The sequence below is a fragment of the Bison bison genome, unplaced genomic scaffold (assembly GCF_000754665.1).
Source record: "Bison bison bison isolate TAMUID 2011002044 unplaced genomic scaffold, Bison_UMD1.0 scf7180017864035, whole genome shotgun sequence".
In the NCBI taxonomy this organism is placed as follows: Eukaryota; Metazoa; Chordata; class Mammalia; order Artiodactyla; family Bovidae; genus Bison; species Bison bison.
The window spans coordinates 1,707,158-1,720,310 of record NW_011494607.1 but is presented as its reverse complement, the minus strand read 5'-3'; the positions used below and the strand labels follow the sequence as shown (position 1 = coordinate 1,720,310).

The following is a 13,153-nucleotide window of genomic DNA, read 5'->3' as shown; positions in this document are numbered from 1 at the left end:
ATGGCAACCCACTCCAGTGTTCTTGCCTGGAGAATCTCAGGGACGGGGGAGCCTGGTGGGCTGCCGTCTATGGGGTTGCACAGAGTCGGACACAACTGAAGTGACTTAGCAGCAGCAGTGACTTAGGACGCACACTTCTTCAATTAGTGGGCTTGCTTTATTAATTTCCTGTATTAGGGGCTTTAAAACTGTTGATTTTGTTTTAATGAAAATATTTTTGGATAAATAAAGTTATGAATTTAGCAAGTCATCCTATACATTTTGTCATCTTGGGAAATATTGAATAGAACTGTCAAATAATACGTACTAATACTATGAAATAAAGGTTGAGGATTTGAGGTTATGAATAATGATAGTGATTTTACTAATGCCAATGAATGCCAATGGTTGGATACTCAATAAAAAGTACAGTTTTACATGTACAGTTAACTACAAAGTGATGGTGTTATTAATAATCAAATAAAATCTACTAAACTAGCAACATTAGCAACACCTGAAAACTTGTTAGAAAAGCAAATTATCCAACCCCATCCTAGACCTACTCAATTAGAAACTTTTGGGATGGGGCCCAGCAATCCATTTGCCAAGTGCTTCAGGGGATTATCACGCCTGCTAGTTTGAGAACTACTCTTTTTCAAGTATTTAGCCGTTCTTACAGGGCTCAAACAGTATCACTTTAGAAAAACCATTAAGTTGAATCCAGGAAACTCCTAGAACTCAGTTCAAAGGAAAAGAAAAGTAGATCAAAATTATACTAGCACGTCAACAGCATGGCATTATATTGTTTCTAACCAAATATATCAATATTCACATCTTGTCTTCAAAGAAACAGAAAAAATATCTCATGGTTAATCATATTTTATTTTTGGTATATAACATACATGATAAAACTGATTTCATCAGCCAGATTTTGAGAATAGCATGAGTTCCTTTCCAAATGATAATGTTATGTTATTAATAAAAGTACAATGTGTGATTTTTTGTGCTTTAATTTTAAATGTTCTTGCCACTTTTCAGCTATCAGTTTTCAACTTGGTTTAGCACACAGTCTGCTTTAAATATTGTCATGTTTTTCCATACTTCTAATGTTAGTATCTCTTTGTAACACTGAGGCAGTGACAGGGGCTTATTGTCTCTTGTTGGGGTGGGGTGTTTACAGAGCTGCAGAAGGCCTTCTGAAGAAAGTGAAGAAGTTGTTTGGAGAGTCCTGGGGGAAAAACGAGGAAATGGAGAAGGATCTCCGGGAGAAACTGGCAGACTATGAAAGCAAGGTTGATGATGCTTGGGACCTACTGAGAGAAGCCACAGATAAAATCAGAGAAGCTAATCTCTTATCTGCAGAAAACCAGAAAAATATGACGGCTTTGGAGGTGAGTCCTAGAGTTCTTTCATCTGAATCTTGGACCGTGGTGTAGGGGTCTGACCATGGCCAGGTAAGTCAAGTGGATGTAAGTTGATGCGTGTTTATGAGATCAAGTTTGACAACTCTGAAAGAAGACTTGTAAGAAGCAGGACAGAGAATGATCCTCCTTTGTTTTTTAAATTAATCATCACTGCCCGTATAATCAAGTAAAATTTAGATAACTTACACTATTTAAAAATTTTAAGAACAGTGTGATACAGTGGAATGAGATCTTTGTTGGAAGTCAGGGGTCCTTGGTCTTAATGATAACTGTGCCACTAACTAGAATACAAGCCTGAGCAAGTCAAAGTCCCAAAGCACCAGTCTCTCAACTGGACAGTGCGTGCATTATACTAGAGTATGTCTAGGGTTTCTTCAAATACCACTACCTTGATTTTACAATCTACCCAACATAACCCATGAGCCATGGTTTAGACATGGGCTGCCATAAGTCACGAAAGTGTCAAGAGTTTTCTAATGGAAAGTGTAGTGAAAGTAAAACTGTTAGTCACTCAGTTGTGTCTGACTCTTTGCAACCCCCATGGACTGTAGCCCACCAGGCTCCTCTGTCCAAGGAATTCTCCAGGCAAGAATACTGGAGTGGGTAGCCATTCCTTTCTCCAGGGGATCTTCCTGACCCACAGATCAAACCCAGGTCTCCTTCATTGCAGGAACATTCTTTATCTTCTGAGCCACAAGGAAATGTGAGCATAAAAGAGACAGCTAAGAGACCAGAACTTGGGAACATTTAGTTTCTCTTCTTCTTTGCAACACGGTCTATGAAAATGATACTTTACAATCAGTTCAAGTCTGAGTTCTTTTCTGTCTTTTTCCTCAGCCAAGAGATAGTTCTCTCCTCATGTCGATGTATGGCAAGAATCATCACAATATTGTCCAATTAAAATAAATTAATTTTAAAAAAAGAAATGATAGGCAGTTTCTGCCTTTTTTAGAGCACTAATGAAGCTGGAACTAAAACAGATCCTTCCAGTCATTCCTTCCTCTCTCCCTCCCTCCCTTCTTTCCTCCCTTCCTTCTCTCTTCCCTTCCTTCCTTCGCTCATTCCTCTCTTTTTCTCTCATTTATTTCTTAATATTTAAGGAGTGACTTCAGTACTTATGCTGGCACAAACCTGTGTGTGTGTGTGTGTGTGTGTGTGAAGTCACTTCAGTTGTATCCTACTCTGTGTGATCCTATGGACTGTAGCCCGCCAGGCTCCTCTGTCCATGGGATTCTCCAGGTAAGAATACTGGGGTGGGTTCCCATTTCCTATTCCAGGAGATCTTCCTGACCCAGGGGTCAAACCCACATCTCATGTCTCCTGCATTGGCAGGAGGGTTCTTTACCACTAGCACCATCTGGGAAGCACAGACCTGTACTTGGCATTTAAAAAAAATAACTTCCTCGCCAGAAACAAACTTACCATTGTTCTTTTCAAAATATTTGACCCCAATAGATCTGAAGACAGTGGCAGACCTTTTTCTCTTCTAACATAAAATTTTACCTTCAGCTCTGAGTACTCTGTGGCATTTGTTATACTCTCAAAACTGTTTGTGGAATGACAGTTGAATAAAGAAAAAGTCTGCATGTTTTGTCTATTCATTTTTCTCCATTTTCCTTTGGATTAAGAAGTAACAGGATGAATTAATTTTTAAAAGAATTTTTTTTTTTCTGGGTCCCTCTCCTGGGACTTAGCCTTGTCATTTTGATGGAGGATTGAGGAGACTCACTGATGTATCTAATCTTAACCAATTTGGAGTCTACTGACATGCTGGCAGTATTAAAGAAAAAGCACCGTCTTGTTAAGCAGGCTGCTGGACCGCCTTCCTATCACAGGCTCCTGCATGATTCATCTTCCTCAGTGACACACCAGTGATGTAACTTACCCGGAGGTACACCGCTCCATTTTATGGCATCAGTTTAAGAAATTAAAATTACCTATGTGGAAAGTATAATAAGCATTTGGGAAGTATTTCAAGAAGAGTTATAGTGGCACAGTAAATGGTGCTTTTAGCTATTCCTTCATTTTAGTGATGTTTAAAACCAAGAGCCATCATTCTTTGGTACCTCTGGAGATGCCTGGAGCTTATGTAGTCAGTATTTAAGTGTAAGTGGTCCTTTTTGTATTTTCATTTTATATGCCATGCTTAACGAAAGGCTTGTTTAAAACTTACTAGAGTAAATAGATAAAGTGACTACATTAATATGAGTAAGACACAGCTTATTTAAAGCTGCTTGCCAAGGCTGATTAAGGTTGATTGCCAAGGTTGATACTAGACTGGCCAATAAAGAATCACCTGGATATTTTACTAAAGAGAGGGGTGCCCTGAGCATCCACCCAGAAACCGAGTTACCTGGTCTGAGGTGTGGTCCAGAATCCATATTCTAGAACATTCCCTGTGTTAATGCAATTTGCGATAGGTTTAAGAAGAGTTGATACATTGTATCCATTAGATTGAGTAATTAGTTGTAATTTAAATAAATGACTTTATTGAGACTGTGCCCACAAAAAGGTGATGCAATTAAGACCCAAGGCATTTTTTTATAAGAAAATAAGCATTTAATTTTTACTGTGTAAAAACATTTATCAAGCCCCTACTAAGTTCAAGGAATGTACTAAACAAAAACTGAGTGTATCAAACACTGATACGCTCATGGTGTGATGCTTGGAACAGCAGCATTAGCATCACCTAGGCGCTTGTTAATAATATAGGTTCTCAGGTCCCCCCAAATCTATCAACTCAGAAACTTGGAGTTGGAGCCCAGCACCTGTGTTTTTCAAATCCCACCAATGATACAGATGAGGCTTCCCTGGTGGCTCAGAGGTTAAAGTGTCTGCCTGCAATGCGGGAGACCTGGGTTCGATCCCTGGGTCAGGAAGATTCCCCTGGAGAAGGAAATGGCACCCCACTCCAGTATTCTTGCCTGGAGATACCGTGGACAGAGGAGCCTGGTGGGCTAAACAGTCCACCGGGTTCACAAAGAGTAGGACACGACTGAGCGACTTCACTTTCACTTTCTAATGATACAGATGCAGTCTTAAGCTTGAAAGTCACTGATGTTTATATCATGAATAAAACACCATCTCTGATGACTTCCAGTGACTTGTACTTAGTGCGAGATCCACTCAATTTAACTAATCTGTGCCCTACAGAAGTTCTGTTGGAGGTTTGTGAAGGAAGGGCATCAAAATCACACCTGGATTTAGGAAGGGCTTGGAGCCTGATAGGCTACAGTCCATGGGGTCCCAAAGAGTTGGACACGACTGAGCAACTTCACTTTCACTTTCATGGACCAAACACATGTGCTGAGTCATGAAGCATAAGCTCTAATTGGTCAAAGTAGAAGAGGAAGAACATTCCAGAAATAGGAAAATAAATGCAAACACACAGAGGGGAAAAAGGGAAGACCCTTGGAGAAATGTCAGTGATGTGATAGGACTAGAAAGACTGCTTGTGAACTAGTGAGTGGACAGAAAGCCAACAAAGGCAGGGGGTCCGGAACTTGAGTTACAAGAGAACTGCATTCTGAGACTGAGCTAAGGAATTTGGTTTTGTCCTGTATCAGAAGCAATTGAAATATTGGAGTCATGGGTTAAAATTTTATTTTGGGGACTTTCTGAGTGGCTCATATAAACTCGAATATTGGTTTTGTATTGAAAATATTATGATATAAGGCTAGGAAAGCAGGCAGGAATAATATACAATTAGATGCCTACCATTATCAAGGTGCTGTTGGTAACCAGGGTGTTTGAGACTAAATAGAAATGATTCCTGGCCTCAGAGAACTTACAAATTCCTAAAAATTCAGGCATTCTAACCTTTCACTGGGCTTCCCTATAGCTCAGATGGTAAAGAATCTGCCTGCAGTGCCAGAGACTTGGGTTCGATCCCTGAGTCGGGAAGATATACTGGAGAAGGGAATGCAACCTACTCCAGTATTCTTGCCTGGAGAATCCCATGGACAGTGGAACCTGGGTCACAGTCCATGGGGTCTCAAAGAGTCAGACATGACGCACTGTGATTAGTACGAGCTGAGAGAATCAAACACTAAAATGAGGGCATCACAGAAGCTGATAGAAATGATGGGACAGCATGAGCAGAAACACAGAGCTCCCAAAGTATGATCTCAGGAAGTGTCAAATGGAGCAGTAACAATCATTTGTAAGCTTCATAAAAATCTGTAGCAGAAGATGGCTCTGGAAATGGCCCAGTTCATAGAAGACTTTGAATGCAACCTTCTAGAACAGCACAGGGCTAGAAGGCCATTTCCAGCGATGGAAAAAAAGTGAAGGAGACTGTGGGCTGAGGGGCAAAAAGATGAGCAATTCAATTCAGCAAAGTAACATGTATTGAGCATTCTGTCCCCAAAGGTACCATTATAACCTGGAACAGGAAGGATTTTGCGAGAAGTAAAGAATGAGTTGCTAGATAAAAATAGACGGGGAGATAGCTTTTGTAGCTTCTTAACCACCCCTCAAAAAACCCCAGCAAAAACAAAAAGTTTTAAACTTACAAAGCTCTGGAATGAATTAAGATCTAATTAGAAGTTAAAAGTAGAAATATAACAACTTTGTTGTCTAATGAGAGTCACTTTAACAATATACTTGTGGTATATACTGGGAGAATTTGCTTGTGAAGTTGCTCTGCTGTGTCCAGCTCTTTGCAACCCCATAGACTGTAGACTGCCAGGGTCCTCCATCCATGGGATTCTCTAGGCAAGAATCCTGGAGTGGGTTGCCATTTCCTTCTCCAAGGGATCTTCCCAACCCAGAGATCAAACCCAGGTCTCCCACACTGCCGGCAGACTCTACCATCTGAGCCACCAGGGAAGCCTGGGAGAAAAATTCTCTCTAATCACAAACCCTGTTTTTGCTCCTCAAATGCTCAAAGCTTCCTATCTTAAGTATTTTATATCCTACATCCTTTTCTATCTATTCCCTCTCTTTATTTATTTTTATAGCACTCATTGTTAAAAATATGTTACACATTAACTTATTCATTTTTACCCTCCAGCCAAGCCATGAACAACGTGTTTTCTGGCCTGCTGTATCTCCAGGACTGAGAACAGTGTTGGGCACAAAGACAGAATAGAAATGTTCTCTCTCAGTGAATAAAGTATCATAAAGCAAACACAAATAAATGTTATATCAATACTTTGATCAATATTTAGGCGCTCCAGATAGATCCATCTTTCCTTGATGTAAAACTAGATTTCATTAGTGTCTAATCTGAAATTAGCCACCACTGAAATTGCCTTAATCCCTAGATCATTCCTGCTTCAGTGTGATTAAAAACACATTGTGATCTTTGCAGAACAATGGGTTCCCTAAAGTAACTCAAATAGAGCTTTTATAATGGATTCTTTACCAGCTGAGCTACCAGGGAAGCCCAGAAAGATTCTAATTCACTGCTTAATTGAAAACAAGATGAATGGAGCTCTTCACCTCACATATGGGTGGAAATAGTCTCCCTTCTATCGATACAGCATTTTAAGTTACCTTGATTCATAAATACAAACAAACCATGCTGAAGAAAGATTCCTGAGTGTCTGTCTGCCCGTGGTCAACTTTAAATCGGTTTCTATAAAAGCTAAGGGCTAGAATTCATAGTTGTGGAAAAGAATGTCAGAACTTGAAAAATAAGATATGACTTATAACCATCAGCACTACCTCTCTATTTGTTGTTCATGAAGGGAAATTGAAATTTCTCTGATTTAGCCGGGGTGGGGAGTAGTTGAATGAAACAGAAGTCACAAGTGCAAACAAAACTATTTATTGAGGAAACTCGTCTAGGTACTGGAGATAGAGTGATACAAAGATTGTTTAAAGAAATTTATATTATAGTAAGAAAGTCACTAAACCAATAAATAAGTATATAATATGATCATAAACTGGAGCATGGGCTAATATACATAATAAGTAATATGTTCTCAGCATATTGCTTGATGAATTCAATGTTACCCTTCGTCCACTAGGTACAAGAGAGACTAGGCCAGTAGGCTCAAGAGACTATACATTTCATCCCATACTTATGCATGCACGTTGTAATGAATTGGTATTAATCATTGTCATTAAATAACTTGTACTTTTAGCAGCTCTTAGAAGAACCAATCAAGATGATTCAAGCTATATAAAAAATAAAATATGATTATTTATGTTTCTATCATTTATGGCCACTCTATAAATATAATTCAGATAAATGATTCAGATAAGTGCTAGGAAAAAGAAAATAAGGTAATTATAATAGTTGACAATTCTGTAGTGTTTACTGTGTGCTAGGCTGTATTCCAAGCCAATTTCTCTCAAATTTTATTGTGTATATCAGTCACCTGGGATTCTTGTTAAATACAGATTCCAAGTTGGTAGTTCCCAAAAAGGCACTAAGATTGTGCATTTCTAAGAAGCTTCCAGGTGATGCCGATTCTGCTGGTCGCTGGGCCATATTTTGAGTACTGAGGGAATATACATTTTATATGAGGCTAAATGAAGGAGGTTTCCTCCAAGGCAGGGAATTGGGGAAGGGAAAATGGTGAAGGAAAGGCTCAGAGGCAGAAATAAGATGTGTATACCAGCAGCAAATTGAAGTGATTGGTGAAGAGGTAGAGAAAGCAGGGTGTGAAATTAGCACTGTCCCAGTGCAAATAAATGTGGTTTCCACAATTGGAAAGTCAGTGCTGTCACAGCTGAAGACCCAGACTCTATCCTTAGGTAGCTGTGGTTGTTGTTTAGTTGCTACATCCTGTCTGACTCTTTTGCCACCCCATGGACTGTAGCCTGCCAGGTCCCTCTGTCAATGGGATTTCCCAGGCAAGAATACTGGAGTAAACCATTTCCTACCTACTCCAGGGCATCTTAACCCACCAGAGATCGAACCCATGTCTCCTAAGTTGGCAGGCAGATTCTTTACCACTGAGCCACCGGGGAAGCCCATCCTTAGGTAGACTGGGATTCACATCTTAACTACACTGTGTGACCTTGGTAAATCACTTCACTTGTAGAATTTTCTATTCAGTTAAAAGATGATAAACACAGGACCTATAGAGCTAATGTAGAATTAAGTGAGAAAAGCTTATAAACTACCTGGCCCATATTGAAATTTAAATGAATATATAAACAAGCATTATTATTTATCTCAAAAGGCATAGATGGCAAGGCTTAAATTTATAATCGATGCAGTTAAATCCACAGGTAGAAAAAGATGATTGAAAGAATGAGTCAGAAACAGAAAGAAAAAGAAGGCAAAAGTATACTCCAAATGGAGAAATAGCACCATTTCTTTCCCGTTGATTTTACTCTTCTAGACTAGGAATGAGTTTCATGTGGTTTCAAGACAAGCTATCAGTTTCAAAGAAAAATTAGAGTCTGCTCTCTTTTTATGGAACAGTCCATTAAGTTTATTCTTCCATGTGAGAGTTTCTCTTTTTTTTTTTTTTTGAAAAGTACATCCCCTCAGTTCCTTTTAAAATCTCACTTCTTCCAGTTTTTATAGAACTCCCATAGAATAAATCTGCTCACATTTGTGCTCACAAAATATTCATTTGGACACAGATTCTGGAATTTAATGTGTAGTTCCAATGTAATTCAGCATACTTCCACACGCTTGGTAATACATATTCAGCACTTACATTTCAGTTAAAATGGATGTCCATCTTGCTTTAAAAATCTTTTTTCATTCCTCAGCTACCATCACATCAGCCACCATTCTCTTGTATGACTTTCTCACAATAGGAGAAAGAAAGCACCTGTACGGATATTTAAAATAAAGTAAGGCTCAAAGGGTTGGCTGGGTAGTTTTTATAATTCTCATGTAATCTCATAGTCAACATGACATATCTTGATTGCAAAGCCTTGATCAGACAGCTCAGGAAAGCCAGGAATACAGGGCTAGATAGGGTTTTCCCAAAAGGACATTTTGATGTTTTGTTTATGCTGTCTTACAGAAAAAGAAGGAGGCTATAGAAAGTGGCAAACGACAAACTGAGAACACTTTAAAAGAAGGCAATGACATACTCGATGAAGCCAGTCGTCTTGTAGATGAAATCAACTCAGTTATAGTCGTGAGTATTTTATGAAACCCAAAGTTAAACGATGATAATGATGCAAGTGCTCTTGAATAGGAACCAGTGAGAAATTCAGTAGTATAAGCAAATATTGTTACTTTCTTTTGAGTGTAAAGTTGTTTTTGTCTCATTCTATTGTGACCATGCCCACCCATTGGTAACAATTAGAACTTCACGTTATTCTCTCAGTAATGAGGGTACTCGCACACTCACACTGACCTGTATTTTCTTTCACAGTGATGAAGGGCATTTGTCGTTCCTAGTACAGAACTTACAATCTGCTTCAGTATTCATATAACATTAGTTAAACGAGAAATGTAAAGCTACAAACAGACTTTCAACATGCTGTCTCATTCAGTAGATGCTAATATATGATGACATACGGTAATAGAAGTGCAAATGGTCTAAAAGATCCTAATGACTATCATTTATGCATTTAGACCTATGAAGTAGCATTTTTTTTTTAAAAAAGATTGTTAGGTTCTTCTTGGTATAAATTCCCTTCACATATTTTCTAATCTCTTTCATTGAATAATAGCTTTTATTCTCTATTCTTTTTTTTTTTTGCTAGGTTAGTAAATTTTAAGTGTTCTAAAAACCTAAGCATGTGTAATTATATCTCCAAGAGACGTTAATAAATTAGAGGAAGCTGGATTTGCTTATTTAAAATGCCTTCTTTTCTCTACATATCAGTACGTTGAAGACATTCAAACTAAATTGCCACCCATGTCCAAGGATCTGAAAGATAAAATAGATGACCTCTCCCAAAAAATAAAGGACAGGAAGCTGGCTGAGAAGGTGTCCCAGGCTGAGAGTCATGCAGCTCAGTTAAATGATTCATCTGCTGTCCTTGATGGGTATGTCATTTGTGGTTGGAAATGTCTATGTATCTTGACACTTGTCCAAAAGTTTTGACTAACAGAAATGGTTGAGAGTTGCTTTCAAATCTTGATTTTTGTAATTATTAACATACAAACTGCATGGCCTTTCTGTGGAAAAGCCTAATTAGAAGGGTGTAGACAAAGCTCTACTGGAGCAGCATCAAAAGTCTGAGTTAAAAGTGAATTCAAATATTGCATGGTGAGGAGCGAACATTGCCTTAGGCTACACTTAGAAAAAATATTTTGTTCTTTATTAGAGAGCACAGCAGTTGCCTTATTAGCATTTTAAATAGTAATATATAAACACACATTCTGCTCCAAATTTCAGTTTTATAATTTTAATGAAATCAAAACTATTTATTGTTAAAGGGCTGGCTTTTGAAAACGTGGTTGCATTGGTTCAGTTCAGTTCAGTTGCTCAGTCTTGTCAGACTCTCTGCAACCCCATGGACTGCAACACGCCAGGCCTCCCTGTCCATTACCAACTCCTGGAGTTTACTCAAATTCCTGTCCATTGAGTCAGTGATGCCATCCAACCATCTCATCCTCTGTTAAACCTGTCTCCTCCCTCCTTCAATCTTTTCCAGCATCAGGGTCTTTTCAAATGAGTCAGTTCTTCACATCAGGTGGCCAAAGTATTGGAGTTTCACTTTCAGCATCAGTCCTTCCAATGAATATTCAGGACTGATTGCCTTTAGGATGGACTGGTTGGATCTCCTTGCAGTCCAAGGGACTCTCAAGAGTCTTCTCCAACACCACAGTTCAAAAGCATCAATTCTTCAGTGCTCAGCCTTCTTTATAGTCCAACTCTCACATCCATACATGACTACTGGAAAAACCATAGATGGACCTTTGTTGGCAAAGTAATGTCTCTGCTTTTTAATATGCTGTCTAGGTTGGTCATAGCTTTTCTTCCAAGGAGCAAGCATCTTTTAATTTCATGGCTGCAGTCACCATCTGCAGTGATTTTGAAGCCCCCCAAAATGAAGTCTCTCACTGTTCCTGCTGTTTTCCCATCTATTTGCCATGAAGTGATGGGACCAAATGCCATGACCTTAGTTTTCTGAATGTTGAATTTTAAGCCAACTTTTTTACTTTCCTCTTTCTCTTTCATCAAGAGGCTCTTTAGTTCTTCTTCGCTTTCTGCCGTAAGTGTGGTGTCATCTGCATATCTGAGGTTATTGATATTTCTCCTGGCAATCTTGATTCCAGCTTGTGCTTCATCCACCCCAGCATTTCTCATGAAGTACCCTGCATATAAGTTAAATAAGCAGGATGACAGTATACAGCCTTGATGCTCTCCTTTCCTGATTTGGAACGAGTCTGTTGTTCCATGTCCAGTTCTAACTGTTGCTTCTTGACCTGCATACAAATTTCTCAGGAGGCAGGTCAGGTGGTCTGGCTTCCCATCTCTTTCAAGAATTTTCCACAGTTTGTTGTGATCCACACAGTCAAAGGCTTTGGCATAGTCAATAAAGCAGAAGTAGATGTTTTTCTGGAATTCTCTTGCTTTTTCAATGATCCAATGGATGTTGGCAATTTGATCTCTGGTTCCTCTGCCTTTTCTAAATCCAGCTTGAACATCTAGAAGTTCACAGTTCGCATACTGTTGAAGCCTGGCTTGGAGAATTTGAGCACGCCTTTGCTAGTGTGTGAGATGAGTGCAGTTGTGCAGTAGTTTGAACATTCTTTGGCATTGCCTTCTTTTGGATTGGAATGAAAACTGGTGATTCCATACATAGCCTTTAAGTCTTTTTTTTTTCCCTTTCAAACTCCATGAAGGCACTACTATTTCAGTACTGCCCTGTGAAATAATAGCTTATTATAACTGTTATTCTTATATGTTTCCATGGGGGGATGGGCCACTAGTGAGGTGTGTTTGACTGGTAAACAGCCTTCTCAATATAACTGGTTTGCTTCCCCTACAATTTGGGGATTGTCATAATAAAATAGGTGTATTAACCCCAAGAATAATTTTCATAAGTAAATCTGGATTTAATATACTCCATGTGAAAGGTTTTGTTTTTCAAAACTTAATATTCTTGATACAAAGGAAAATATTAATGTTTGAAGACCCTGGGAAAAATTCATATATAATTCATTTTATTATAACAGTTCTAGCTTGGTTATTTAGGAATATGAGTTTAAACTGAAAGCTACAATATAATACAATTAGTAGATACCTCACTAGGATTTGGGATTATCATTATTATATTGGCCATGATCATTTGGAAGCCTTATTTGTTATAAGTGAGTTCTTCAAATATTCTTCATTTGAGTACCAACTACTCTGATATTCTCTTTTTGGATAATCCCTTCAGAATCCTTGATGAGGCTAAAAACATCTCCTTCAATGCCACTGCAGCCTTCAACGCTTACAGCAACATTAAGGACTATATTGACGAAGCTGAGAAAATTGCCAAAGAAGCCAAAGTTCTTGCACACGAAGCCACAGAACTGGTAAGAAACAAATAGTGCTATGTACTGAGGTGAACCTTTTCAAGTAAGTTTCTAAACTAAATTTCTCAAACTTAAATAAGCTCTGGAAAATCCTGGCAAATTAGAATATTAGTTTTAAATTATTTTCAAAGGCTCCTTTTAAATTTTATCCAAAATAAATTCTCAATGTGCTGTAATCATAGCAGAACTCTTCTCAGTTACATACACTTTCCACCACTAATAAGAGTTGTATTATTATCCCAGATGACAAATAGGTTTGTGCCACCAACTCATAAGGAGAAGGCAATGGCACCCCACTCCAGTACTCTTGCCTGGAAAATCCCATGGACGGAAGGCCTGGTGGGCTGTA

General features: G+C 38.6%; 1 protein-coding gene across 3 annotated transcripts in view; it reads left to right on the top strand.

Annotated features, from left to right (window-relative positions):
- LAMA2 (laminin, alpha 2) overlaps positions 1-13,153 on the top strand; it is a 705,371-nt gene that overhangs the window by 558,680 nt on the left and 133,538 nt on the right. For all 3 annotated transcript variants that reach the window (XM_010834646.1, XM_010834645.1, XM_010834644.1), the window contains exons 37-40: positions 1,160-1,370; positions 9,344-9,460; positions 10,157-10,320; positions 12,666-12,804. In XM_010834646.1, the coding sequence (XP_010832948.1) occupies positions 1,160-1,370; positions 9,344-9,460; positions 10,157-10,320; positions 12,666-12,804 (631 nt within the window). The remainder of the gene's footprint in view (positions 1-1,159; positions 1,371-9,343; positions 9,461-10,156; positions 10,321-12,665; positions 12,805-13,153) is intronic.